Source organism: Enhydra lutris, unplaced genomic scaffold, assembly GCF_002288905.1.
Source record: "Enhydra lutris kenyoni isolate GAN:26980312 unplaced genomic scaffold, ASM228890v2 scaffoldscaffold8, whole genome shotgun sequence".
Lineage (NCBI taxonomy): Eukaryota > Metazoa > Chordata > Mammalia > Carnivora > Mustelidae > Enhydra > Enhydra lutris.
In genome coordinates, this window is record NW_019154092.1 from 616,551 (window position 1) to 642,342 (window position 25,792).

The 25,792-nt window shown below is 54.3% G+C and overlaps 1 protein-coding gene across 2 annotated transcripts in view; it reads left to right on the top strand.

Moving 5' to 3' along the window:
* LOC111142593 (BCR, RhoGEF and GTPase activating protein) overlaps positions 1-20,339 on the top strand; it is a 121,126-nt gene extending 100,787 nt beyond the window's left edge. Inside the window, exons 15-23 of one of the 2 annotated variants that reach the window (XM_022495886.1) lie at positions 128-225; positions 2,037-2,168; positions 13,569-13,628; positions 14,288-14,397; positions 15,901-16,040; positions 16,808-16,942; positions 17,654-17,759; positions 18,226-18,388; positions 18,741-20,339. In XM_022495886.1, coding sequence (XP_022351594.1) covers positions 128-225; positions 2,037-2,168; positions 13,569-13,628; positions 14,288-14,397; positions 15,901-16,040; positions 16,808-16,942; positions 17,654-17,759; positions 18,226-18,388; positions 18,741-18,830 — 1,034 coding nt within the window. In that variant the 3' untranslated portion in view covers positions 18,831-20,339. The remainder of the gene's footprint in view (positions 1-127; positions 226-2,036; positions 2,169-13,568; positions 13,629-14,287; positions 14,398-15,900; positions 16,041-16,807; positions 16,943-17,653; positions 17,760-18,225; positions 18,389-18,740) is intronic. The other variant, XM_022495887.1, reaches the window with a different exon arrangement.
* Positions 20,340-25,792: the final 5,453 nt, after the last annotated feature.

The window sequence follows — 25,792 nt, forward strand, 5'->3', positions numbered from 1 at the left end:
CCATGTCACAGTGGCCTATCCTGGGGCAGCCTGCCCTTGGCCCCCTACAAAAAATAACCCCTGCTGTCATAGAAAATGCGGGTAATGTGGAAAAGTGGGTCACCTTCCCTGTGTTGTCCTTCCGTAGATCTGTACTGCACCCTGGAGGTGGACTCCTTTGGTTATTTTGTGAATAAAGCCAAGACACGCGTTTACAGAGATACAACGGAGCCCAACTGGAATGAGGTGAGCTACTACTTCCAGATAACTTCTTGAGCACTGGCCCTAGCAGGCATCCCAGGATCTTGTCCCTGTGGAGAGTCTGAACCACCCCCCTCCCCCACTCCCGGGGCTCCCTAATGGCTTCCCATCTCCCGAGGCCCTGCCACAGCCAGCATTCCACCAGCATGCCAGGAATCTCCTGGGAGGAGGGGGGCTAGTCCAAGAGATTTTATCTCTGTTCCTGAGAATCCAACCCCCCCACACACACATACATCACAAAGAAACAGCCTGGAGAAGCTTTTGGAAAACAAACTTAAAAGGGCGTTTTGTGCTGCCTTTGTTACTGCTTAGTGTTTACTTGGTAAGTTTCCATAGCGTTTTTCCTTGGAAGTTGGAATGAGCCCTGTGACCCTCTTGGTTTCTGGAAGCCTGGGACTCTGCCAGCCGGGGATGGGGTAGGGACCTGATTTGCCTGTCAGGTAGTTTGCTGCTCTGTTCTCCTTCACTTTGGAGAGCTGTTGTGTTAACTAGCTTACTGTCTTGCCTTGAGCCTTTAGGAGTATAGGAATGATTACAGAGTGGTTAATATTGACGAACCTCCCAGATCTGTGAGAATGCCATTTCCCAGTTTCTGGAGCAGCTGTGGCCCTCAAAGGCTTCATGCTTAAAGATATGGGTGGGGACACACCACGCAACCCCCTTGCAGAAAAAGCAGCTAAGTCCGACCTGGCTGCCTGGTCCACCTCAGGTCGTGTGGCTTGTAGAGCCGTGGGGCCAAGCCCCCAGCTCTCCTTTCTTGGTGTCCCCTACTCTGATCATCAGACTTGATGCCTTAGCAGGTCTGGGGGCATGAGGAGCCCACAGGATTGACCAGGCATGAGAGCTCTGGGCATCCCTGCAGAAAGGGTGGTGGCTTTCGTGGCAAAGGAGCAGCATAGCCACGTGGAACCACCAAAGGCTTTGCCAGGAGCAAGAGGGCTGTGACTGACAGGGGTAGTGAGGGAGGGGTCCTAGACGCAGCACAAAGGGTTCAGGTGCGAGCCAGCAGTGGAGGCTCAGAGAACCAAGGCACGAGGGTTCCAGACCAGCAGGTCACCTGGTGGCCAGCCTGGGGGTACGTCCGGATCGTCCAGGGGTGTTACGTGTTCCCAGCACACGCGCCCTCCCCACCCCCATGCAGGCTCAGAAATCTCTCCTTTTTTCTTTTCTGTCACCCTCTTTTCCATTTCCCCACCACGACCCTGTGCTGGCAACAGCACTGGTGTGAAATGCAGAATTTACTGAAGGTATCCTGAGGTGATGGAGGAGAAAGTTAACACAGCTCCAAAGCCTACAGAAGCAGTTCTTTCGTCTCCTCTGTCACCTCTCTGGGGCAATTTTTTTTTTCCCCCTTTCAAATACATTGATTTTTTTAGAGCAGCTTTAGGTCCAGAGCAGAAAGGACAGAGATTTGCCATAGAACCCAGTCCCCAAACATGCAGAGCCTTCCCCACTAATCAGTGATTCTAACTGACACATCATTATCACCCAGAGTCCACAGAAAACTGCATTTGTGACCAACACCCCTGAGCTTCTGGTGCAGGTGCTGTGGGGACTGCCCTTTGACATTCTGGCTTTAAGAGTTTCGATTAGATGTTAGAGGCATTCAGAGCTTCCAGAAGCATCCAGGCTGGACCACAATGGGGCACTCACAGGGAGGTAGCTTCTGAGGGTCTTCGTTGCAGGACTAAAGTGGAGAGGGTCTTGAGGCATGGATCCTTCTGGGGCAGTAAGGAACCCACTGGACTTCCCTTCCCCCAACAATGAGGGACTTTCCTTCTTTCTTGGGACTTCAGGAATTTGAGATTGAGCTGGAAGGCTCCCAGACCTTGAGGATACTGTGCTATGAAAAGTGTTACAACAAAACGAAGATCACCAAGGAGGACGGCGAGAGCACAGACAGGATCATGGGCAAGGGCCAGGTCCAGGTGAGGCCTTCCCGCTCCTCTGCTTCCTGCAGAGTCCCTCTGCCCACCACTGTGTCCAGCACACCCTCGTACACCTGCCCCTGGGCCGGCCCATACCCTCTGCCGGATGCTCGCCATTCTTTTCCCAGTTGACCTGGGACAAGAGATGGTTCAACTCCAGGGATCAAGAGCAGGTGCTCCCAGACTTGGAGAGGGACCGTCACAGGTTCTTTCCTGCTCATCTCTCTGTTTGAGTGTCTGTCATGCCCCATCTTGTCCCCAAAGGAAGTTCAGTTTGGCTTGTTCTCACAGCCTGGGCTTCAGTTCCTCCACGGCCTTGTGTTTCCTGGGCCTCACCTGTGCAGTTCTACACGCCAATAGAGGAAGCCCTGATATCTGTGTTCCTTATGGCCTCTTACCAAACCTGGCCAAGCAGGTTCCTCCCTGCCCTGCCCTGGGCACCAACTGCTCCAGCTCCTCTCCTACCCTCCCACCCTCCCCTCTGGTAAAGCCTCCAGCAGGAGTGGGCTGGGCACTCCAGGTGTTGTGGTAGAAGGAGGCTGTCCACAAAGCCCCACCTCTCTTCCTGAGGGCAGGACATTGCTTTTGTGCTGAAATTCTGAGCAGCATGGATGAAGGAGAGGGAGAGTGACTCATCCCTGAGTAATTTTGTCTTCTTGGGAGGGAGCACATATGTTCATCCTTCAGAAGAGAGCAAGTCCTCACTTAGCTCCAGACCCCCTCTCTGTTTTGCCCGGTTCTCAGGTTCTGGTTCCCTAGGTTTTCACGGCTGCCTACTTTCCTACCCTGGAAGCTTATTAGGGAATTCGTTGGCTCAGGGCCTCCAGGGACCCCCTCATACCCTGTACCTGAGACCAGGTCTAGAAGCAAAAATGCTCCTCTGACTGCCTTGTGTGTGACCTCTCCCTCTACCCCCCCAAAAACCTACCTTCCAGCAGACACCACCCCGTAGCCCATACCTTCCCAGGAGAGCCGGCCCAGGACCTCAGCCACCCCCCACAGAAAGGAACTGGGGCTGGACCAGCCTGGGGCAACCGTCCAACAAGTCCACTAAGGTTTGGGATGCACACTGGGGATCAGTGGGGTGGCCCTGCCCAGCACAGAAAAAGCGGGATTCTTGGCCCCTCTCTCAGATGGTGTAACTGGGGCACAGGGGCCCCCAAACAGACCAGGTTGGGCTACTCACCATTGATAAAATCCAAAGGCAGAGAGACGAGAGGTAGTGAGACAAGAAAGGGATTTACTTCAGTGAGGCCACCACTGGGAAGACAGCAGGCCAGTGTCTCAAAGACTGTCTCCAAAATGCTAAAAATACCTGCAGGTTTACAGAAGGAAAGTGTGGGACTAAGGTCGGTGGGTGCCTGCAGATGGGCAGTGAAGGTCAGGTGGAGCACTGTCTTGGGGTCAGTCACGTGGGGTCTTGCTGAAGTCAGGGCAGTCCTCACTGCTTGAGGGGAGGGCTGTGGTTCTCATCACGGGATCCTTTGCCCACAGGGTCTTTCGCCTGAGTTAAGAGATAAGCTGGAAAGAAGAACAGAGTCAGGAAGCGCTGACTGAGGTTGAAATGGAGGTGGTTGAAATGCTTTGTCAGTGGGCATGGTCTTCGAGGGCCTACGGCTGGTCCAGGGCCAGCTGGTGGATGTCCTGCGCAGGGGTCCTATTGTGGCTTGGTTGCTGAGGGAGAAGCGTATGGTTCTTCCTTGCTCCCCGTCAGCCTGATAAATCGTTGAGCCAGTTGTAGGGGTCCTGGTAGCGAAGGGCTTCTGGATGGAAGAAGGAAAAATGCAAGCTGGTGCTTTTCAGCTCTTCCACTTTTGGTGTCCTGCCCAGGGATCTCTGACAAGCCAGGTCTGTTCCCCAACCAGAGTCACCCCCCGTGAGCTGGACACGGGTCCCGTGTTGATGGAGGCGTGCACCGACTGCGAAGTTGGGGTGATGTCTGGGGGCTGGCTCGCATGCTCAGTGCAGACCCTCACCACTCTGCAGCTCATGTGCATTGACTCCCCAGTGTCTTTGAGATCCAACCGCATATTTCCACATAGGTCTTATTCACCGTCTTGGCTCAACAGAGAGTCCCATGGATTGAGTCAGCCACTTCAAGGGACTCTTCTCCTTTTAATGGATACAGACTTATTTTCCAGATTTTGCTGTTCTGGGAGCATGCTGGGGCTGGACATCTTTGAGGACTGACGTGTTTTGGCACCTAGTGGGCAACGGTCACAGCTCTGGCCCTTTGAGTTTTCAGGCTGTACTCTGCTGCTCAGCAACTAATGTGTTGCCCTTGCTCGCCCTCCCTTCTCCCTCTCCATAGTTGCATCTGCCCCCAGCCCGGGCGTCCCTCCTGTACACCCATTCCCTGACCCCCGTCTTGCAGAGAGCCCCAAGGCAAGCTGAGGATGCAGATGGGCTGGTTGTCTGGCTCCTTTTTTAAGTCCTTCTGAAAGACTAAGGGAGGCCCAGATTCCACCAACCTTTCACTCGATTCATCCAAATCCTCCAATGCTAGAGTCCCAGGGGTGGTAGGATTTGAACCAGGGCCTCTGAGCACTGTCACTGGGTAATCGGGTGTCTCAGTGGAAAAGAGAAAAGAAAGGATATTCATCCTCTTTTCGTACTGTGTTGAGCCGTCTGTGGAAACCCTTTGCCATGATACTACTGGATATAAACAAAATATTTTTTTATGAGCACAGCCTCTGCTCTCGGACACACTAGGGGTGCCAAGTGAGCTCCCCGCCCTGTCCTGGGGAAGAAAAGAGCAGTGGGGTTGTGGGGGCTGGCTTGGGACATCTCTGAGGTGCTCTGGGGGGTGTTCCTCAGCAAACGCTTTCCCTTTCTGTTCCTTCTGGTAGGCAACAAAGGACAGGCATGGACTCTGCTTAAAAAAAAAGAAAAGAAAAGAAAAAGATCGTGCCTGACCTTGTTAGAACACTTAACTGTATTCAGCAGGATGCAAGTATAGGGACCCTGCAGTGAGGTTTTGCAGCAGGGGAGAGAAATGGAGCCCAACTCTGAATGTGACAAGGAGAGAGGGAATTTATAGCCAAGAAGCAGGGTGTAGGGGGATTGTCGGTTGGAAGCTACTGAAGGGAAACATCAGGGGTAAGGGGAGATTCTGGCTAAATCAACCTAACGGGTTCTTTGCTGAAAGGAGGCCAGGGCAATCAGACATTACCCAGAGGTGATGGGGGGCGAGGAATCTGGTCACTTGTTGAAGGTCATCAGCTATCAAAGATATCAGTGGGTGGTTTTTGCTAAAATTGAGCGCTTGGGGACATTCCCAAGAACAAGGTCTAGTTCGAAAACAACTCAGAGCAGCCTGCCTGGTGTGGCCCAAGGGAAACCCTCTGTCCATTCCCTCAGCCCCAGTGCACCTCCTGGGAGCTGGGGCAAGTCACCACTGCCTGCATAAATGTATTTCCTCCCGTGTAAACTGGAGCCGGTTGCCATGGAGCCGGCCGTGGGGGTCTTCAGTGGCCGCTGCTGCTATTATTACTCAGTGTCGTCACTGTTGGTGGAAGAAGGCGGGCTCTGGCTCTGTTTCTGCTTCGATGGAAGAGCTGAGTGAGTGGGAAGCCTGGCCAGCCAACATTGGCCAGGAAGGAATCCCAGCATGACACAAGGTCCGTTTGTGACTTACACAGAGTAGGCAGTGGCTGGCCCTGCCCCTGGAGACCCCCATTCCTGGTGGGGCCTGTTTACAAGCCAGCATCCCCAGGAGCAAGAAGGCAGGAAGTCAGAGGAGGAGCGGTGATGGCCCCCTGTGTCCCTCAACTACCCCAGATACTGTTTTCTGAGTGGGGCTTTTCCCAGCAATATCAGGCCCCTTCCAAGTATGCCACATGGGAGGGACATAGAGCCCTGCCCACCCCGTTGCTGGGGGTCCGGGGAGGGGGGTTGGGAATAGCATGGCCTTCCCCCACCCAAGTGATACCCCCCCCCGCATATGTACATTGACTGAAAAGTTGAGTGTAAAGCCCTTTCTGTGAGATGGAGAAGGTGCAGCACCCCAGGAGTGTCTACGGGGGGCCAGGGAGAAGTCCGAGCTGGCTAGGAGGGCAGAGGCCGGACAGGCACCTCTGAGGGGCGAGGGATGGAAATCAAGTGTCCAGCAAAGCTGCTCACACACCTGTCTGGGCAGAAGGTGTCGGAGTCATCTGGGGAGCTGGGTCCCAATTTCCTGGGGCTTGATCGGGCTCCCTTTCCTCTCCCACATGGTACTGATGAGCTGAGGGTTTAGGAACCACCGGTCTGAGTCTCAGGTTTCAGCCCTGCTCTTCAGATGGCTGGCCAGATCCCCACTTCCCCTCCTAAACAATGGCATTTCCACAAGAGGAGGATGGAGGGCTCCCCCTCCTAAGCCCAGGATGGGTGAGTTGGTTTGTTCACAACATCAGGCCATCCCAGAGAAAAAGGCAGAAGGATGAAGTGTAGAACAGGGACACAGCCCTGGGGGCACCAGCTGTTCAAGAAAGAGTCAGAGATGCAAACCTGAGCCCTCACGTGTAGACAGGTGCACAGGGCCCCGCTGATAGTGTTCCCTGAGCCTGAGCAAGCAAAGCCATCCCTGTCCTTTCAGCAGACACCAAGAGCCCACTGTGCCACCCTAGTGATCAAGGGCCTCCTGCATGTCAGGCCCCAGGGACCCCGAGAACAAGAAGACATGTGCCCCTATGTTTCACGGAGCGGAGAGTCAGGAAGGAAGGAAGCGGCAGATGTGCTGAGAGCCAGAACAGGCCATGACCTGGGGTGGCTGCGTGGCTTGGATGGTGCAGTTATTTTGGCAGGGGTCAGAGGACAGGGAAATCTTCACTGAGTTGGGGTCACTGGGTCTGGGGCTTCAGGGGAAGGATTTTCCCAGGTGGAAATGTCAAACGTCCTATGCTCTGAGCTGAGCAGGAGCACAGGACTGATGAGATTGCATCAAAGCCCAGAGAAATTGGAGCCTTGCAGTTATTAGGAAGTCCTTCTTTCCATCTTTCCCTGCTCTCTCCTCCTTTTGCCGATTTTCTGTTGCTAAACCCCCTCCACGCTGTTTCTTCTCAGTGATTAACTTATATCAAACCCTAGAGTTTTGTCTTCTCCCAATTCTCCTGGTATTTTGTGTGTCTCGCTGGGCTCACCACTCATTCCAGTGGGATCATCAGAGATGTTTTTTCTTTCTAACATTTTTTCTGAGTCTTGGATGAGATTGGGGCCTCGGGGTTCTGGTTTGACCCTCGCTTTGTTTGAAGCTTTGTTTGAAGCTAGTGCTTGGGATGGCCATATGTGGGTTCCCAAACTCTGCCGGCCCAAGTTGCTTGCCTCGTGAGTAGAAACCCGGTTGGATACAGACCAACAGGTCCAGCTGTGCCCCCCTTCTGGGGGTGCCCTGACACCCATGCTCCAGCCCTCACCAGGACCTTACCGTGAGGTCTTACTGTGAGGTCTTTCTGCTCACAGGCATCTCCTCCTTTGCCCCCAGCAGCTGTGCGAATGTGGGGACGCCACTAGCACTTGTACACGCATGACAGCCTGAACATGGAAGGCACCGAAAGTGTCCATTAGCTGGTGGGTCCTTAAACCAACTGTGGTATATCCATATGGAAAAATATGATGCAGCCATAACAGGAAGGACCTTCAGATACACGCTTCATGGGTGGACTATGAGGACATTGTACTAAGTAAAATAAGTCAGCCCAGAAAAGAATGAGTGACCTGGGATTCCACTTACAGGAGCTACCTAGAACCAGTGAACTCCTAGGGACTGAGAATAGAACAGAGGTTCCCAGGGGCTGAGAGGGGGTGGAAATGGGGAGTTACTGCTTCACGGGGATGGTGTTTGGGATGATGATGAAGTTTTGGCGATAGATGGTGGTGGTGATTACACAACATTGGGGATGTGCTTAATGCTACTGAATTGTGAACTTAAAAATGGTTCATTTTATGTTTTATATATATATATATATATATATACAGACACATATATATGTGTGTATATTTTTTAATCTCTAATATTTATAATGTATAATATTTTATGTTATCTATTATATATTTTATAATATATAATCATTAATGGTTATAATATATAATGGTTAATGGTTTAATATATAATGGTTAATATATAAAATATATATTTTATAATATATAATATATATGTTTTATATATATATATATATATATATTTTTTTTTTAAAACTTCCAATTTTTAAAGAGTTAGCATGTCCACAGGGTGACGGGATGGACGTGATAGCCCAGACTCAGCGACTTGCGTCCTTCATGAAATCCCCCACCACCAGAGGGACAGTCAGCCCCTGTGGCATGGTGGGGAAGCCACCTTCGGGAGGCTCAGCACCCTCACCCAGAAGAGGGCAGGTGTCTGTCACCCAGCAATGCCAAGAAACCAGATGTTCAGTCTGTGCCAACACGTGTTGTGATCCATGTATATGAAAAATGTTTATTTGATATATTTCATATCCCTGTGTCTTGACACGGAGGTACCACAGCAAATGAAAAAGACGAAAGCCCTGTGCTTGGGGCCCGTACGAGAGGCAGACATCAGCGAAAGTGAAAATAAGAGCTGTGGTCAGGCAGGCAGGAGATGGGGTTTGGGGAAAATGTGGTTTTCAGTCAGCTGGTTGGGGAGAGCAGATACTGTTAGAGAGGAACCAAGAGACCCAGCCTTTCATCACCAAACCACGCAACGGCCCATCCACACAGACACTCAGCACTCTATGGCATCGTGCTATTGGGCAGAGGGATGCCTTCCTGGGTGCCTGTGTGGGGGGCTGGGGGTTGCTCAGAGATGAATGAGATACAGCCCCTGTTGTGGGTAAATGAGCAAGGGGAGAAACCCGTGTCACCTCTGAAACTGTCTGGGAGAGGTCCAAAGTGTCTCTTGTACCAGACACATAAAATGGGTAAAATTGTGTTTAATAAACTTATGAGGAAGATTTTAGGCTTTAAAAGCTATGAACATGTAAAAACATGTGACCAAATCCTTCTTGTCCAGATTCCCCAAGATTTGCCCTCAAGAAGCGTACCTCTGTCCTGGTGAAGAAAGTGTGGCCATGTGACCTGGGACTTCCTTGCTCTATTGTAATCCATTCTGGGAGCCTATATCTTATTTTCTAAAACTAGCATGACATACAGTACCTCCATCTTAAGTATACAATTCAGTCATTTTTAGTAAATTTACAGAGTTGTATAACTCTCACCAACAATCCAATTTTAGAATATTTCCATCCCCCCAAAACCATTTCATCATTCCCATTTATAATCGCCCACCGTTCTTACCCGCAGACCCAGGCTGATCTGCTTTTTTGTCTACAGATTTGCCCATTCTACGTATTTCACATAAATGGAATCATTCTGTATCATGTGGTCTTTGTGACAGGCTTCTAACACTGAGCACGCTTGTGAGGGTCACCCACATGCTAGCAAGTATTGGTTATGGCCGGATCATAGTCCATCCTATGTATCCATTTACCATGCTGTGTTTATCCACCAACCAGTTGATGGACACTTGGGTTTCCAGCTCAGGGCTATTACGGTTAACGCTGCTGTGAACGTGTGCACACAAGTCTTGGTGTGAACGGATGTTTTCATTCTTCCCGTGTGGAAACCGGGGGTGGAATTGCTGTGTCGGGCAGCCAAGTTTAGCTCTGTGAGGAACTGCCCTTCTTTTCCGGAGTGGCTGCTGTATTTTATATCCCCAGCGGCAGTATCTGAGGGCTCCCGTTTCTCCACAGCCTCCCCAGCACTTGTTATCATCTTAGATGTCCTATGCAGTGTTCCTTTATCCATTTAAGTGATGCTGGAGCCTGGTGGGGACCAGAGAAGGGCAGCAAGGAATTAAAGATGTGGACGCTGGAGCTCGGGAGAACAGATTGTAGCAATAAGAGCAGAAACAGGAAACCAGATTTCCCTCCCGGAGAGATTTCTCTGGGTGTCTCTCAGAAGACCCATTCCAGGGAGGGAGTAAGGTTACAGTGCACACGTGGGAAACCTTTTTGGGCCATCCTGGGTGGTGACAGTGGACACAGAGGGAATGGGTATTGCCTCCTTTGGGCGGTTTAGTCCTGCCTCTCGGGCTGAGGGCAGCGCCTGGTCCTCAGCAGAGCCACCCAGACATGCGGGGGCAGCCATCCACCAGCCCCACCGCCTACCAGTGTCCCCCCGCACCTTGCCCAACCCTGGGGAGACAAGCTAGAAACCAGCCCTTCCTCCAGAGAACATTGGTAAGCAGAAACCGCCCCCCCACCCACCCAGTCCCTGTCCCCCATCCCCCAGCAGCAGCCACATTCCTTGCCGAGACCTTGAGACCCCGAGGGGCCCCCATGGGCATCTGGAGCACCATTTCCTGGTCCTCTTTCCTCAGTCATCTATTTTCCCAAATCCCAGTCCTGCCTTGTTTACTTCTCTGGTTCTTGAAATAGCCGCACGAGAGCGCGTGCCAGCCTTGAATGTCGTTTGGAGCCCGACTGCCCCAAGCCTTGGGCCTCATCATCGTGTTATTCTTCATGCTGCTTCCGCTCTGCTCGGCACACTCTGTTCTTTGGAGCCAAGCCAGCCCGGGGCCGGTCTTTCCCACTGGAGCGGCTGCAAGTCCTGGGGGCTGGGTGAGGAGCCGCCTGGCAGCTCCGTGGGCCAGGTCTGCACTCTGGAGGCCAGCTCATGCCACAGCCTCTGGGGCCAGGTGGCGATGGGGCTGGACCTTGGTGCTGGCAGTGGACAATGACAGTGAACGCCCTCCACGGGGCTGGCTGTGTCAGGGGGCAGGGGGCGCAGGCAGCCGTGGGATGTCTGCTCTGAATCCAGGCAAGACTGCATACTATTATTGGTGTCCCTGACTGGGGTGGTAGAGGCTCATAGGAGGGGGGTGTCCCTAGAGCACTTCCAGCCATGAGGCAGGCAGGCTAGCCAGGCAGACACATGTTACTCAGTGTTTCCAAAGGCACCCACAGGAAACCAGCCACTTGAGAAGGAAGCTTGACTTTTCTGGGCTTTAAAGAAAACTGACTCGGAGTTCCCGTAACCAATAGGCTGCTGGTGGGGAATGGGGCTGTAATTTCCAAACACAGACAAAAAAGGAGAATCCAGGGGTGAGCGGAAACTTTGACCTTGGCGAGCCAGGCTGCAGGGTGGGGCTTCCCGACCAGCGTGGTCAAAAGGCAGTGGAGGCCGGGAGCTGTCACACTCCTGTCCAAACACGCTCCTGTCTAGCCACATCGGCCTCTCACAACATCAGAGCCAAGGATGCGAGAGATGCTGTCTGCCCCCGCCGCCATACAGGGCGTCCTGCGGTACTTCCACCCCAGCCGGGCGGGCCGGAGCCGGCTGGCCTCTGCCGAAAAGCACTTGTGTGCCCGGGGCACCACCCTGTGGACCTACATCCGAAACCTCGTATGCAAGGGCAAGGTGGGCAGAGGGGTGTGCCATGGTTTCCCAGGAGAGACCACGTCGGGGCAGGGTCCCTGCTGCCTGGATGTGGTGCTCCGTTGCTCTGCCTGCTGGCCGCATTGGGAGAGGGGCCCAGGGATTACCGTTCCCAGGAGGGACAGGGAAGCGGCGGGGTGGGGGGGGGGTTCCTGCTGAAGCTGCTTTTGTGTTTCCCTTTAAAGAAAACTCCCAGTGGTGGTGTGAAGCTCTCCCTTTGCTTAGGAGCAGAAGGGACGGTATCTGTCCCCTTCCTTCCTGGACAGCTAGGGCACAGGAGTTGGGGGTGAGAGGCTGGCGGTGCACCCGACCTTTACCTTGTCTCACCGCACCTGGTCTGGTTGAGAGTGTGGGGCCCCAGCATCATCCCCCTCATGCCACCCCTGGAGGAGGCCGTTCCCTCAGCTGGATGCCTGGGATTTGCTCTCTCGGGGAAGTTAGGTGTTTCTTTTCTGAGTGGTTTGTGACTGCCTGGTCGCTGCTCACAGGCCCTGCCCCTCAGAGTTGGGGTCCCTGTGGCCCAGAAGTCTGGCCCCTAAGGAATGAGAACCTGTGACCCTACAGCTGCAGGAGGGAGACACTCTGCCACCCTTTGTTTTTTCTGTGTCATTCTGTCCGTGCATTTCAGATCTTTGGGGATGTTAACCAGTAGGCCCTTGAAGGGGAGGTGATGCCTCGCTGCCCCTGCCAGGAGTGCCTGTGCTGAGCCTCCGTGCCAAGCAGTGTAGGGAGAGAGGCTCAGGTTGCAAACACCTGAGTTGTAGCTGCCAATGGACCTTCTTTCCTGTCCTGCACAAGGCCCATGTGGCTCTCACCCCTTGGGTCGCTTGCAGTGGGTAGATACAGGATGCTTGTTCTGAGCACCCCTCTGTACCTGGTGCTGTGCTCAGTACTGTCCGTGTGTGTGTGTGCGCGTGCGTGCATATGCATGCACATGCACAAGTTGGTGTGTGCAGCGATTACAAGGCACAGACCCCGCTCTCCAGTGGAGTGTCTAGTTGCAGACACGAAGCGAGTGATGAAATCACAAGGCCCTGCAGGAGGAGCACCAGGTTATACGGTGTCGGACAGTGGCTCCCTAATCTGGCTTTATATCAGAATCCCTTGGGGAGGTTTCTAGTTAGATGAATCCCAGATTTCCCCTCCTCTCCCCCTGCTGCTGGTGCAACTCTGGGAGTAGAACCCAGGGAACTGTTTTTGAAACGAGATCTTCCCAGGTGCTCAGTGGTGTGGAATGTGTGCTTACCAAAACAGGGGAGATGGAGTCCTCCTAGATGGGGGGCTCTTGGCCTGACCTTGAAGGTCGGAGTCTCATAGCAGCATAGGCTGTGGGGTGAGATTCAACAACATGGTCCTACAGGCCGGTACTCAGAGAGTGCTGTGTGGGGTAAAAGTTGGAGGGGGTGCAGAGGGCCCCCCAGCGCCCATCACTGGCTGTGTGATTTGGAGCTGGGTTCTGGGTCCTTCTGGTTCTGACTCTGAACCATGGGACTGGCCTGGACTGGAGACCCCTCCTGCATGGGCTCCTACCACCTGGCACGCTCAGGGGAAAAACCGTCCCAGACTCTTCATTGGCATGCCCTCTGAAAGTTCCTGTTGAACTTGGGTTTCCCAAAATATCTAAGCCAAATGCTCAGCCTCCCTGAGCTGCACATGGCGCCTGCGATGGTTGGTGAAGGGGAGTAAGTTGACCGCCAGTATGGACTTGAATTCCCCGTGGGAAGGGACAGAGGGAGGAACAGGGCCCTGAGCCATGAGCCTGGGACCCGTGAAGCACAGGTCTGGGAGCAGGATGGCTCTCAGTTTCCAAGGGTTTTCTAGCAAGTTCTCTTTCAGGACCCCTCTTGGCCTCCAGACAGAGGTGCGAACAGAGGTCCAGCTCTAATTCTGACTTAGGTGTGGAGAAGGCACAGGCTTGGGCTGCTTCCTGGCAAGGTCTCTGTGCAGATCTCAGGGCACCTGATAATCCTGACTGCTTGCTTTCAGCTGGACCCGCAGGCCCTGCAGGACAGAGACTGGCAGCGGACTGTCATCGCCATGAATGGGGTATGTTGGTGCCTACTTTTCCCACACGATGAGGGTGGCACCGATTCCTTCCAAAACAATCAGAAGGAGGCTAAGCCTGAGCTAGTGTCTGAGGTGGGGCATGGCTGGAGGAGGGAAAGGCACTGCAAAGCAGGGTCACTACGGGCAGGAAAGTATCCATTGGTCGCTGGAGAGTAGTCCCCAGCGTCCTCCTTGAACAGGATAGGCAGGACCTTGACCCTGGTGTCTACCTGTAGAAACTGCGACCCTGATTAGTTTTCAGGGTCCCAGAAGGATTTAGACCTTTTAAAAAAAAAATAAGAAAACGATTACATACCAGAAAAGGTCTGGGCATATGTGACAAAATGTTAACATTTGATAGATAATTCATGGCTTTTTGTTATGTTATTGTCTGTACTTTTTCTGTTGTTTGTTAACTATTAAGAAAGAAAAGCAGTGGGAGTTAGGGTTTGGGGGCAGTGTCCTGCAAGAACCAACCCTTGAATCATCCTGACCGGTCCCATTTCTTGCTGAGTTGGGCCAGGGACCCGCCCTACACTGGGATCTTAGCCCACTTGCTCAGGGAGGGGGAGTGATTTGCCAAGCCCCCTGCACCTCCGGGAACTCAGACTGTGAGTCCCAGAAAGGTGAGAGGGCCGTGCCCCTGCCTTCCCCTGCAGATTGAAGTGAAACTCTCTGTCAAGTTCACCAGTAGGGAGTTCAGCTTGAAGAGAATGCCTTCCCGAAAACAGACGGGCGTCTTCGGAGTCAAGATTGCCGTGGTCACCAAGTGAGTGCAGGGGGACTAGAGTTTATATGTCTCTCATCCCTGGGCACAGTGGGCACTCCTCCTCAGGTGTTTCTGAAGGAAAGAACAGGTGAGGGTCTCCCCTCTCGGTACACAGTCCTCTGTGCACAAGGCTGTCTCCCAGGCCCCCCAAGCACTCTGTGTGCTTGGTTACCTCCCATGATTACGGTGAAACATGGCCCTGTCAGCTTAGGAATATCCTCGCCACCTTCCTGTGCGGGCAGGCTCCCACACTACTGGAACTGTACAAGGTCAGGGTTTTCTTCCCTCACTCAGAATCTGTCCTGATCGGGGTTCCTGTAGCATGATGGCCACCTCGACCCCTTGGTCAGGTCAGCTGCCTGGAGAAGTCTGTGTTTGAGAGCAGTTCTCAGGGACACAGGTCTCTCCCTGCCAGGATCCATCATTCACGTCCTCCATTTGGAATCCGGCCGGGCCCCTGACCTCACTGGTCGTCCAGGCCGAGGCCTGCATCCAATGTTCCCCAGACACCTAATTGTGTCCAAACACCATTCCCCGCCCCCAGCTGCACCCCAGCTGTCCCCAGGGTCTGGGGCCTGAGCAGAGAGGACTGTGTCAGCGGTTATTCAAATAAGTGCTGCTGATGGGGTGGCTGGGGAGGGAGCTTTGCTGGGCTCCTGGATCCAGGTGCTTAGCTAGGCCGGAGCAGACACTCCAAACAGCATGTCTCCCGTTTCTGAAGTATTCCTACTCCAGGGTCCCGTATGGAGGTACCAGCATTGTGCATTGTTAAGACATGAGTGAATAGTATTTAGAATCCCAGGATTCTGGGTGCTGATTGGAGACGGCCCTGTGGAGTCATTCATCCAGCAGATGGTGGTGGCATGCCGCTGTGTGCAGGGCTCACCTCTCTCACCTCTTGCTGAGGCTTGGAGGGATCAGGATTCCCCTCACACAGCAAGTGGGTAGCAGGGCCGAGACTGGGTCCAGCACCCTGTGCGGCCACCTGTTTGCCCAACACCTGGATCTTTGTAACTGACTTCCTATGGCTGATACCACTTAGAAAAGCCTCCTGACCTCCTAAATCCCATATAATTCACAGGCATCCAGCTACCTTAGAAAGGCACTAATAATGGCGGCACCTGGGTGGCTCAGTGAGGCGTCTGACTTGGGCTCAGGTCACCTTCTCGGGGTCCTGGGATCGAGCCCCACGGCGGGCTCCCCACTTAGCTGGGAGTCTGCTTGTCCCTCTCCCTCTGCCCCTCCCCTGCTCGTGTTCTCTCTGTTTCAAATAAATAAAACCTTTAAAAAGGAAGAACAAAGCCTTGAGAAGATGTAAGTGATGGTAATCATGAGCTCTCACAGCAGAGGGAAAGCATGCAGACAAGTCCATGTGAGCCCAACCTTGGGGGCCTCCATCACCCCCATCTCCGGGTGTCCAGATGTACAGATGGGGTGGGTCTAGCCTCACTGCAGCCTGAGCCGGAGCCACCAGGCGCTAAAGGCACTGCCTCTCCCCTGCAGGAGGGAGAGATCCAAGGTGCCCTACATTGTGCGCCAGTGTGTGGAGGAGATCGAGCGCCGGGGCATGGAGGAAGTGGGCATCTACCGCGTGTCTGGAGTGGCCACGGACATCCAGGCGCTGAAGGCAGCCTTTGATGTCAGTGAGTGTCAGCCTGGGCAGCACGGGCTGGGGGTGTGGGTGTGGTGATCGTGTGCCTCCCATGGCTCGGCTTGTGCTGGCTCCATACCTTTCCTTCACTGTTTTAGTTTTCAAATGAAAAGAAGAGGGAGCGGTGGGAGGCGGTTCTGCAGAAGCCCATTCTCCTGTCTGAACCATGCGTGATGGGTCTCATGGAGTGGGACCAGGGCCTTCTGTGGGGCCGCCCCACCTCGTGCTGGGGTTTAGCCTGCTTCCACCAGCTGGAAGAGAGGTGCTGTCCAAAGCCCAGGAGTCAGTGTGATCTATTAGAACTTGGTGGAACTGCCTCAATCCCCAGATGAGGATGCTGAGACCCCAGAGGCTTCTCAGAGTAGAAGGGGGCAGAGACAGGACTTGGTGCCTGCATCCTCTCCCCTCCCTGGCTTGTGACACCATGGTCCAGAATGTTATCAGAAGATGCCTGTAGCCAGGTGGTCACTACGGAGCAGAGCCCCCTCAGTCCCTGCCCAGGCACAGTGTCTGGCCTCCGCCAGCCTTACAGCCCCTCATGGTGGCTCAGCTGCCAGGCCACCCCTTGCCCAGCAAGGGAGGGGTGGGGAGGACGCCTCCCATGTCAGAATCACCGGCATGCTTAGAAGAAGATGAGCTGCTGAACGGAGGAACCCCAAAAACCAGCCTGCTGTGGGCTGTGCTAGGCCGAGGCAGGGAGAGCGGAGCCCTGTTTGGGATCCCTGAGTAGGCTGTGCTTCATGTCCACACTCCTTCCAGATAACAAGGACGTGTCGGTGATGATGAGCGAGATGGACGTAAACGCCATTGCCGGAACGCTGAAGCTGTACTTCCGTGAGCTGCCGGAGCCCCTCTTCACTGATGAATTCTACCCCAACTTTGCCGAGGGCATCGGTGAGCATGGGAGGTTCCCTCTCTCCACCCGGTCCGTGTTTCAGTCCATACTTGGTGGGTGGCAGGGGGACTGTGTACCCAGCTGGTCCCGGAAGGCCTCTGCCCATCCTTATAGGGCCTCCCATTGTCCGCATCCCTGCAAGTGGCCCCAGAGGGTAAAGCAGCCGCTACCACTGTGGACGCACTGGGGTATGGGGTTCTAGAGGCTCCTTCCTCCTCACTGGAGTGCCTGCCCTGCTCCTCTAACCCCAGGTCCTAGTCCCATCAAGTGGGGCTTCAAGCCCAGCCTGACCCTAAGTCAACCCGGAGGGTGGTATCCAAAGTGGGGGCACTGGGGCCCAGGGTACACAGGGTGATGAGGGAGCTGCCAGGGCCCCCCCAAAACTCCTGCCACTCTTCCTTTACGTTTCATTCCATGCTCAGCTTCTCGTGCCTTGGGCTTTTCTGAGCAGAAGGTGGGAATGGCCAAGCCAGCCAGGAGGGCAGCTATGCCTGGCATCTTTTGCCACTGGTCCCTGGGGTGCCTGTCAGCCCTCTGGGATACAGATAAGGCACCCATCCTGGGGTCCTCACTGGGGGCCAATGCTGTGTGGGTCAGGACAATGATGGGCCTGGACTGTGCTCTGCCTTCTGACTTGGGCCCCAAGAGGGGCCTCCAGCTTGACTGTGACCCTGCGAATAACCTCCCTCCCAACCCCCCCTCCCCCGCAGCTCTTTCAGACCCTGTTGCAAAGGAGAGCTGCATGCTTAACTTGCTGCTGTCACTCCCAGAGGCCAACCTGCTGACCTTCCTCTTCCTTCTGGACCACCTGAAAAGGTAACCCCAACTCTTCCTCGGGCCCAGGGTTCCAGGACCCCGAGGCCGCAGGGCAGGCTCTCTTGTGGCCTACTGGCTCCTGTCGCACTCCATGGCTCCTAGAGACCTTGCCACTAGCTCCCCCACCCCACCTGCACTCTCCAGTCTTAAGAGAGGAGCGAGATGCTTCAGTTACAGCCAGTGGCTGGGCTTTCTCTCCCCAGCAGGTCATGGCCCACAGCTGACCCAGCTACCTGCCAGCCTCGAGTGCTCTTTGTCCTCGGCCCCTCCATCCCAAAAGAAGCGGGGTGGGGTCTGCTTTCGGCACGACCAGGGGTGGGGTGTCTGTGTTGTAGAGTCAGCCCAAGGCAGAAGGATGGGGCCCACTGTCATGTTTCCTGAGTTCGGTGGGATGGTCTGGCCCCTCTGTCTCACCCACACCCTGAAAGCTGTGTCACGTAGCACCCTCTGCTTTGGCCGTCTGCAGGGTGGCAGAAAAGGAAACAGTGAACAAGATGTCCCTGCACAACCTTGCCACAGTCTTCGGCCCCACACTGCTCCGGCCGTCAGAGAAGGAAAGCAAGCTCCCTGCCAACCCCAGCCAGCCCATATCCATGACTGACAGCTGGTCCCTGGAAGTCATGTCCCAGGTATGAGGAGACAGACTCCAGCTCACACTGCCTCAGCTCACAGAGGTGGCCTCTGCCTGGCCCTTGCAGGGTCCTGCCAGTCGTTCCCACCCAGCTGTACAGGGAAGGGGGCCGAGATGCAGAGAGAGGGACTGAGGCCATGTGGCTGAGGTGTGGGGGGGGCGATGGGAGGACTCAGGCCACTGCCCTTCCTACTGTTCCTTCCTGGGGCTTCTCAGGGCTGGCCCAGTATTCCTTCAGGGACGCTCAGATCTCTTGCCAGGAGGGGCTCATTGTCACCAGCACACTCTGCAGCTATGAGCATCCCTCTGAGCCACTTGCCTCTCTCCTCCTCCCTGCTATGCCCTGGCAGGTCCAGGTGTTGCTGTACTTCCTGCAGCTGGAGGCCATCCCTGCCCCAGACAGCAAGAGACAGAGTATCCTGTTCTCCACTGAAGTCTAAAGGCCCAGTTCCATCTCTGAGAGGCCGGCAGAACGGCCTGGAAACCTCCTGGCAAATCGGGCTATCCACAGAGCGAGAACCGGATCTTCTTGAGGAGTAATTGGGCCGCCTTGCCCCCAAGGGCTGGACCACCTGCCTAGAGACAGCTACCCAAGGCAAAAGGCTAAGTGGCCTGGGCAGTTATGGGCCTCAGGGCCCTTTGGGTCTGTGAGCTCCCGCCGGGCCTCAGATTGCGGTTGTCCATGCTGCCACCAGAGGGCGCCCCACGCCAGCATGCCTCGGCGCGCAGGCCTGGCCGTGGGACCAGGCGAAGGGAGTGGTTTCTACGAACTTAACTTACCAGAGTTTAAAAGATTTCTACTGGATCACTTGTCAAGATGCACCCTCTCCAGGGAGAAGGGAACATGACCAGATTCCCTCACTATGGTGTCTTGAATAAACACTGATGCTGCTTCATACCGTGGGGGCCACAGCCCTGTCCCTGTGTGGGTGGGGGCTTTTCAGTTTCCCTGACTTAGAAATTCGACTCTTTGTTTAACAGGGTTTGAAAAGCTAAGTCAACACTGTGTAGCGTTTGACCCCTTTTGCCTCCTTCCTTTTCTTTCTTTCTAGAAGGAGCTCTGTCCAGATATGGGTCTTCCTATTCTGTCCTGTTGCTTTGTTTTTGCTATTCATGTCCCCTTGGAAGGCAGCTCCCCATGGAGCCATGTAACGTCTGTCTGTCCGTCTGTCCGTCTGTCCAGGACCGACATCAGGGGGAGGGAGGTCCAGGCTGTGCACTTTATGGCTTCTTCTCCAGGAATAGTGACCCTGTCCACTGCCTGCTGGGCACAGGCTCTCCTCTTCAGCTTCAAAAGGCCTCAGTCTCTCTGGCTTTCTCCAGCCCGTCACCCCCTCTGCCCATACCCTCCCTTCCCCTGATCGTCCCCCTCACCACACAGATCACTTCATTCTCTCGCTCTCTGCTGAACAAACTCAGTACTAACTTTTGTAAAGTTTCCTCTTGGCAGCAACAGCTTGCTGACAGCTTGTTTTAAACTTTGATCCGAATAGCCTTTTGATACTTGAATATTTTTAAGTTTTCTACACATAGTTTCAAATTTTTTTCCTAACAGATTCAGATACCTAATATGATATTAGAATGTACTCCATAGACAGTCCGTGTCCCAGCGACATTTTGTCTTCCTCCACACTCCGGCTCTTTTTCTCAGGAGCCCATTCTAAAGTCTCCTGAGCGTCAGGAATGGGGGAATGTTAGGAGCAGGGGGGAGCTGTTCTGCCAGCCAGGCTCAGGACGCTGGGCTCCTATCCCAGAGCAGGCGGAAGGACAGACACACACACACACACACACACACACACACCCCGCCCCTGGCCCCTGCTGCCCGCCTCTCCTGCTCTCCAAATACCAGTACAGAAGCCAGGACATTCCCAGTAACCCTCCTGACCACCCAGCCTAGAAAAAAGAGAATGAGGGAGGCCACTAAGTTTTGAAGAAACAAATCTATGAATAGTTGCTCTTTTTTTTTTTTTTTTTTTTTTTTTAAGAAAGGGGTTGGGGTGAGGAGAAAAGAAACCAGGAGAAGCCAAGTTTCCATGCTGGGCTTGCAAGAAGAGAGGATGTAGTGAACCAGAGGAGGGAGGTGATGGTGTGACTCAGGAAAAGGTGTTTGCTTGTCACGTGATTACACCAGTACCTGGTGGCAATGTCCCATGATCCTTCCCATGTCCTGCGTGGCAGGGGTGGGGATGGGAGGGCTCGCTTGACAAGGCAGTTCCTGCCTGAACTTGCAGCACATGGTTGGGGGGGCATGTGCCCCCAAACGTCTCCTCTGCTTATGGACCTGTTGATGCGGGGAGGCAAGGGGGGCGGCAGAAGACAGTCTCTTGAAGGTGTTATGTCCACATACTGTATTTATTTCTCAGTGCTTTATTCTTGCAAGGAGAACAGACCCACCATTTTAACGTAATGCTGTTCTCCTGGGGGGCTTAGGGCAGGGAGCGGAGTCCTGTGCCCTCTGCACATTTCTGGATGCACGGGGTTTCTCAGGCCTCCCAACTCCAAGCCGCCTCTGGCCTGGCTCCCTATCCCCATCCATCTTAGCAACCCACCAGCCCCGCAAGGGGAACACACTTGGCTTTGAAAATCTAAACCCAGCCCTTGTTTCTGTTCCCCTGGTGTCATGATTTGCGTCTGTCGCATTGAAACTGGAAAGCAATATATCCGTGTCTGTGCCAATTTTCGTTCCCTCCCCCATATCCTCCCCCTTTTTACTTTTTATTTATATAGAATGTGTGCTGTTTAATGACGGAATGACCACTCTTTCTCGTGTAGCTGTAAAAGCGCTCTTTTTGCCGGGCCACAGTGGCAGTGGTCGCTTTGGGGCCTCCGCTGTCCATGTTGTCCCATCATACATACGGGCCGTGGGTTAGTAACGCCAGCATAGGGCGCCTCGGGGCCTAGAGCCCAGACATGACCTTCCGCGAGGCTCGGCTGCTGGACTCTGCGGTGAGAAGTGCTGCTTTCCCGCCCTGGCCCCCCGAGTCTGGAGCTGTGAGCTCAGCTGGTCTCAGCAGCTGCATTTCTGCTTTGGGCTCAGCCCTCCCTATACCACCATGAGGCAAAGGACTGCCGACACTTTCATTAAAGTTACCTGAGACTACTTGTATCAGTGGCACTTGCTCCATTCGGAAGAAAAACCGTGATTGGAGCCCCTGGGAGGGGCCAGAGGTGGGCAGTGGGGGACAAAAAGGGCCCGGGTGCCCCGGAGGCCGCCTTGGAGGGCAATACACACAGGCATGAAGAAGCCAGGCCCCGTGGGGTCGACACACCACAGGCAGATGAGCAGTGTAGGGGATGACCCCAGAGCCCTCTGGTTTAGGGGAGTAAGTGTGCCGGCCATGTCAAGCCCAGGGCCAGGAAGGGCTCCAGCCACACACAGCCAGACCCCTGCACTGGCCCATTGGTCTCCATGGTTTCTACTGGCACTGAGGCTTGGGGAACATGGGTCACCCTTAGCTGCCACCAGCCTTATACTCAGAAAAAAGCCTGTCTGGCTGACAGGGAAGTTGTGCCCAGGGTGGAGACAGGTGTGGGTCCTGGGTGCTGCTTGGGAGGAGCCGGGGCTGCAGCTCTCCTGGTAGATAGCAAATGGCCAGTGGGGGGTCTTCCTCAGACCCCCGGGGGATGAGGGTCTCCTGGTGACTCCCTGGTCAGCTCCCAGGGGCCAGGGCAATGTGGTAGACTGGACTGATTCTCCCTCTGGCTGGCCTCCCATCACTGCTGCCTGTAGGGCATCACCAAGGCAATTTCACTGTGTGGGGCTGTCCTGGGGAGAGATGGGGCTGGATGGCAGCAACCCTTCACCAGCTTGTGGCGACCTGGAAGAGGTCACACCGGGAGTACGACAGGATGCCCTAGGGATGAGCCTCCACCCTCAGAATCTCCAAAGGCCTCAGAGCCCTTTCCCACACCACCCCCAGCATTTTTCCTCCCACAGGACCTCCTCCTCCAACACCCCTCCCACAGCCCCCCACTGTGGCCCCCACAGTGTATCCGTGAAGGTATTGTCTCCCAGCACCCCCTCCCACAGTGAACCCCCCGCAGCACCCTCCCCCAGAGCATTCTCCCACAGTGCCCCCTCCCACAGGTTTAAGTATTAACCTTGGGTCTTGCCTGCACTGGAAAAGCTTCACATACACCATGCCCTCCGTCTGCTCTAACATCTGCCAATGAGGAACAGCCTGCCATTGGCCCTTCTCCTCCAGAGTATTTGACCCCTAAAAGGCTCCAGTTAGTGTTAGCTCTCTCTATCCCTGTAGTCCTGGTCCTATTTGAAAACCATAAATAATAATAATAATAATAATAAATGTTAATGCCCTACTGCATCTCTCTTACTAGGATTTGATATTTCAGGCAGAAGTTGACTGCACCCAAATGCCTAAGAGCAGGCACCATGGCCAGCTGAGCCCAGGCCAGTGATCCCAAATCTGAGATCTACCCCAAAGGGCCCTCAGAGGCCTCTTAGTCCAATCCCTTTACTTGATAAATGGGGAAACTGAGGCACACAAAGCCGTGCCCGCCCCCCCACCCCCGCCGCTGCCTGTGTCCCAGAACTGGTCGATGAGCAGAGGCTAGGGTGTCTGTGTTCAACTGACCCCCAAGCTTGCCCCATTTCTGCAGGACTGGACAGGGCTAGACCTTGACCACCAGCTTTGGCCTAGACCTAGCAGTGCTCATGTGGGCACACGAACTGAGGCCTCCAGGTGTCCCACACGCACACACTCTGGACAAATAAAAGGAGGGCAAAATTTTGAGTAGAAATCTCAGAAAAACTTGTAAATCCCCCCCCCCCGAAAAGAATGCCTCAATTGCCTTAAAAGGAAACCTTTCTGTGGACTAAGGATAGGCTGTCACGAATAGCCCTGGAAAGATAAATAGAAAAAGTGAGGGGGTGACAAACAGACCGGCTCTTGAAGAGGCCCAAATGGCCTCCTGGAGTAGCTGCCATGGGTCAGCCAGCAGCCTCAGGGCTGGGGGTCTCGCCTGGAGGAGGAGGGACTGTCAGGCCTGGGGGAGGGGGTGTTGGAACTCGGCTGGAGGAGAGGTGAGGGGGTGCTGCCAGAAAGGTTCCTGTGTCTGTCACGCCAAAACTTGCATCACAGAAAAGCCAGCCAGGACCAGGACAAACAGGCACCCATGTGAATGGTTTCCAGGAAGACAAGGCCCTATTGCCCCTCTCGGATGGGTCCAGATTGGGAAGGAAACCAGCTGCTTTGAGGGAACCGATGCTGCTAATCTGTGCTCTCCCGAGCAAGATGCTTTGAGCGCCCTGGGCCGGGCAGCCGACTGGACATAACGCGGCCATGCGTCCTGGGAAAGGCCTTCTCAGGGCTTCTCAGACGAGTTAGCTAGAACAGTGAGGGCTCAGTCCTTGCACGGGCTCCTTTTCCACACCCTCCTGTGGCAGGGGGGTGGGAGGAGACTGGTCCACGCCTGACCAGATACTCTTCCTTAGGGTTTTCAGTCACTGTGTTGAAACCCGAGTTTGACAGCTAGGGTTGTGTAAATTCCAGTGGGATTCTGGACAAAGAGGGGGACTTGGAAAGGGGGTCTAAACAAGTTTGGGTCCCAGGTGGCTGCCGACTGAGTGGCCACAGAAGTGGAGGATGCCAGGATGGTGCCCAGCCCAGACCCAGGAACTCCCCAGGGGTGAAGGGCTTGAGTGACCACAGACACGTGGACCTCCCAAGCCTGTGGCATAGCCCCCTGGGGCCAGCAGGGGAAATCCAGACCCACCCAGAGGGAAGCAGGTGCTCATTTAAATGCAGCTATAATTTAGGGGCGCCTGAGTAGCTCAGTGGGTTAAAGCCTCTGCCTTCAGCTCAGGTCATGATCCCAGGGTCCTGGGATTGAGCCCCACATCGGGCTCTCTGCTCTGCAGGGAGCCTGCTTCCTCCTCTCTCTCTGCCTTCCTCTCTGCCTACTTGTGATCTCTGTCTGTCAAATAAAAATAAAAATAAAAATAAATAAAAATAAATACAGCTATAATTTAAATTACATCATGGACTGGTGTTGACAGACCCCCCCCCCCTCCCCTCAGGATTTGCTGTCTCAGCTCTGATCTGTGTCTTGACTGGTGCCCCAGTGAGCCCCACCCCCTGCTCCCTCCCAGCTTCAGGAGCACACAGGTCAGAAGGGGAGAAAAAGAGGGGAGTAGTTGCTGTTTCTTCTACTTTTCTGAAAACAGTATTGACGATATTGGGGAGTGGCGACCAGAAGTTATTTGGACCAAGCTAAGGTATCCATGACCTTTGTGTTCTCCATTAGGTAAACACTCCTGGGCTGCACTACCCAGCTGGGGCCCTTTCCCCTGGTGATGGCCGGGGAACAACTCCCAGGGCTCCTGGTCCAGGACCGATGACTTAGAGAGTCCTAACCCCTCCGGGCAGGCTGGTCTCGGGCCTCTAAGCTTCAGCCTCCCTGCCATAGGTGCCTTCGTGCCAAACCTGTTCCCTGCTGAGCCCATACTGGGGTTCCAGCAAGAGGTAAATCCCTCTTCCGCCCAGCTGGTGTTAGCCACACCCTCCAGACCCTCCCACGGCTGACCTAGAATTTTCCACTATGTCATGACTGTTATGAATGGAATTGTGTTCCCCCACAATTCATATGTTGAAGCCCTAACCCCCAATGTGACTATATTCAGAGACAGAAGCCTATAGGGAGGTAATTAAAGTTAAATGGAGATCCTCGTCTGATAGCACTGGGGTCCTTATAAGAAAGGAGCACACACCAAGAGATGGATCTCTCTCTTCCTACACACATGCACGCAGAGGAAAGGCCATATGAGGACACAGTAAGGAGGCGCTCGTCTGCAAGCCGGGAAGAGAGGCCTCAGAAGAAGCCCCTCCCTCCTGTGGGATTTTGTTATGCAAGCTTAGCTAATACTGTGGCCTCTGTCCTTTGACCCTTGGTACTCCGGAATGTGGAACCAAGCTTGGAATCCAAGTCTGCTCTGTTTGGGGGTCGAGGGTGACCACCCAGAGGGAAGGGGTTGTCACCCCCTCATCTAGGCCTCATGAGTGAACCTCACAGACAAACACGTAATTGTGGCCTCCTCTTCCCTTACAGGTGATGCCAATCTCTTCTTTTTTTTTTTTTAAGATTTTATTTATTTATTTGAGAGAGAGGCAGTGAGAGAGAGCATGAGCGAGAAGAAGGTCAGAGGGAGAAGCAGACTCCCCGTGGAGCTGGGAGCCCGATGCGGGACTCGATCCCGGGACTCCGGGATCATGACCTGAGCCGAAAGCAGTCGTCCAACCAACTGAGCCACCCAGGCGTCCTGATGCCAATCTCTTCTAATTTAGAGTCACTCTGTGGCTCCAGTGGGTGACCTAACCATAGCCACCATCCAGATATGGCATGTACGGGTCATCCCAAGTTGAGGCCCCCATGCTTGCTGGTC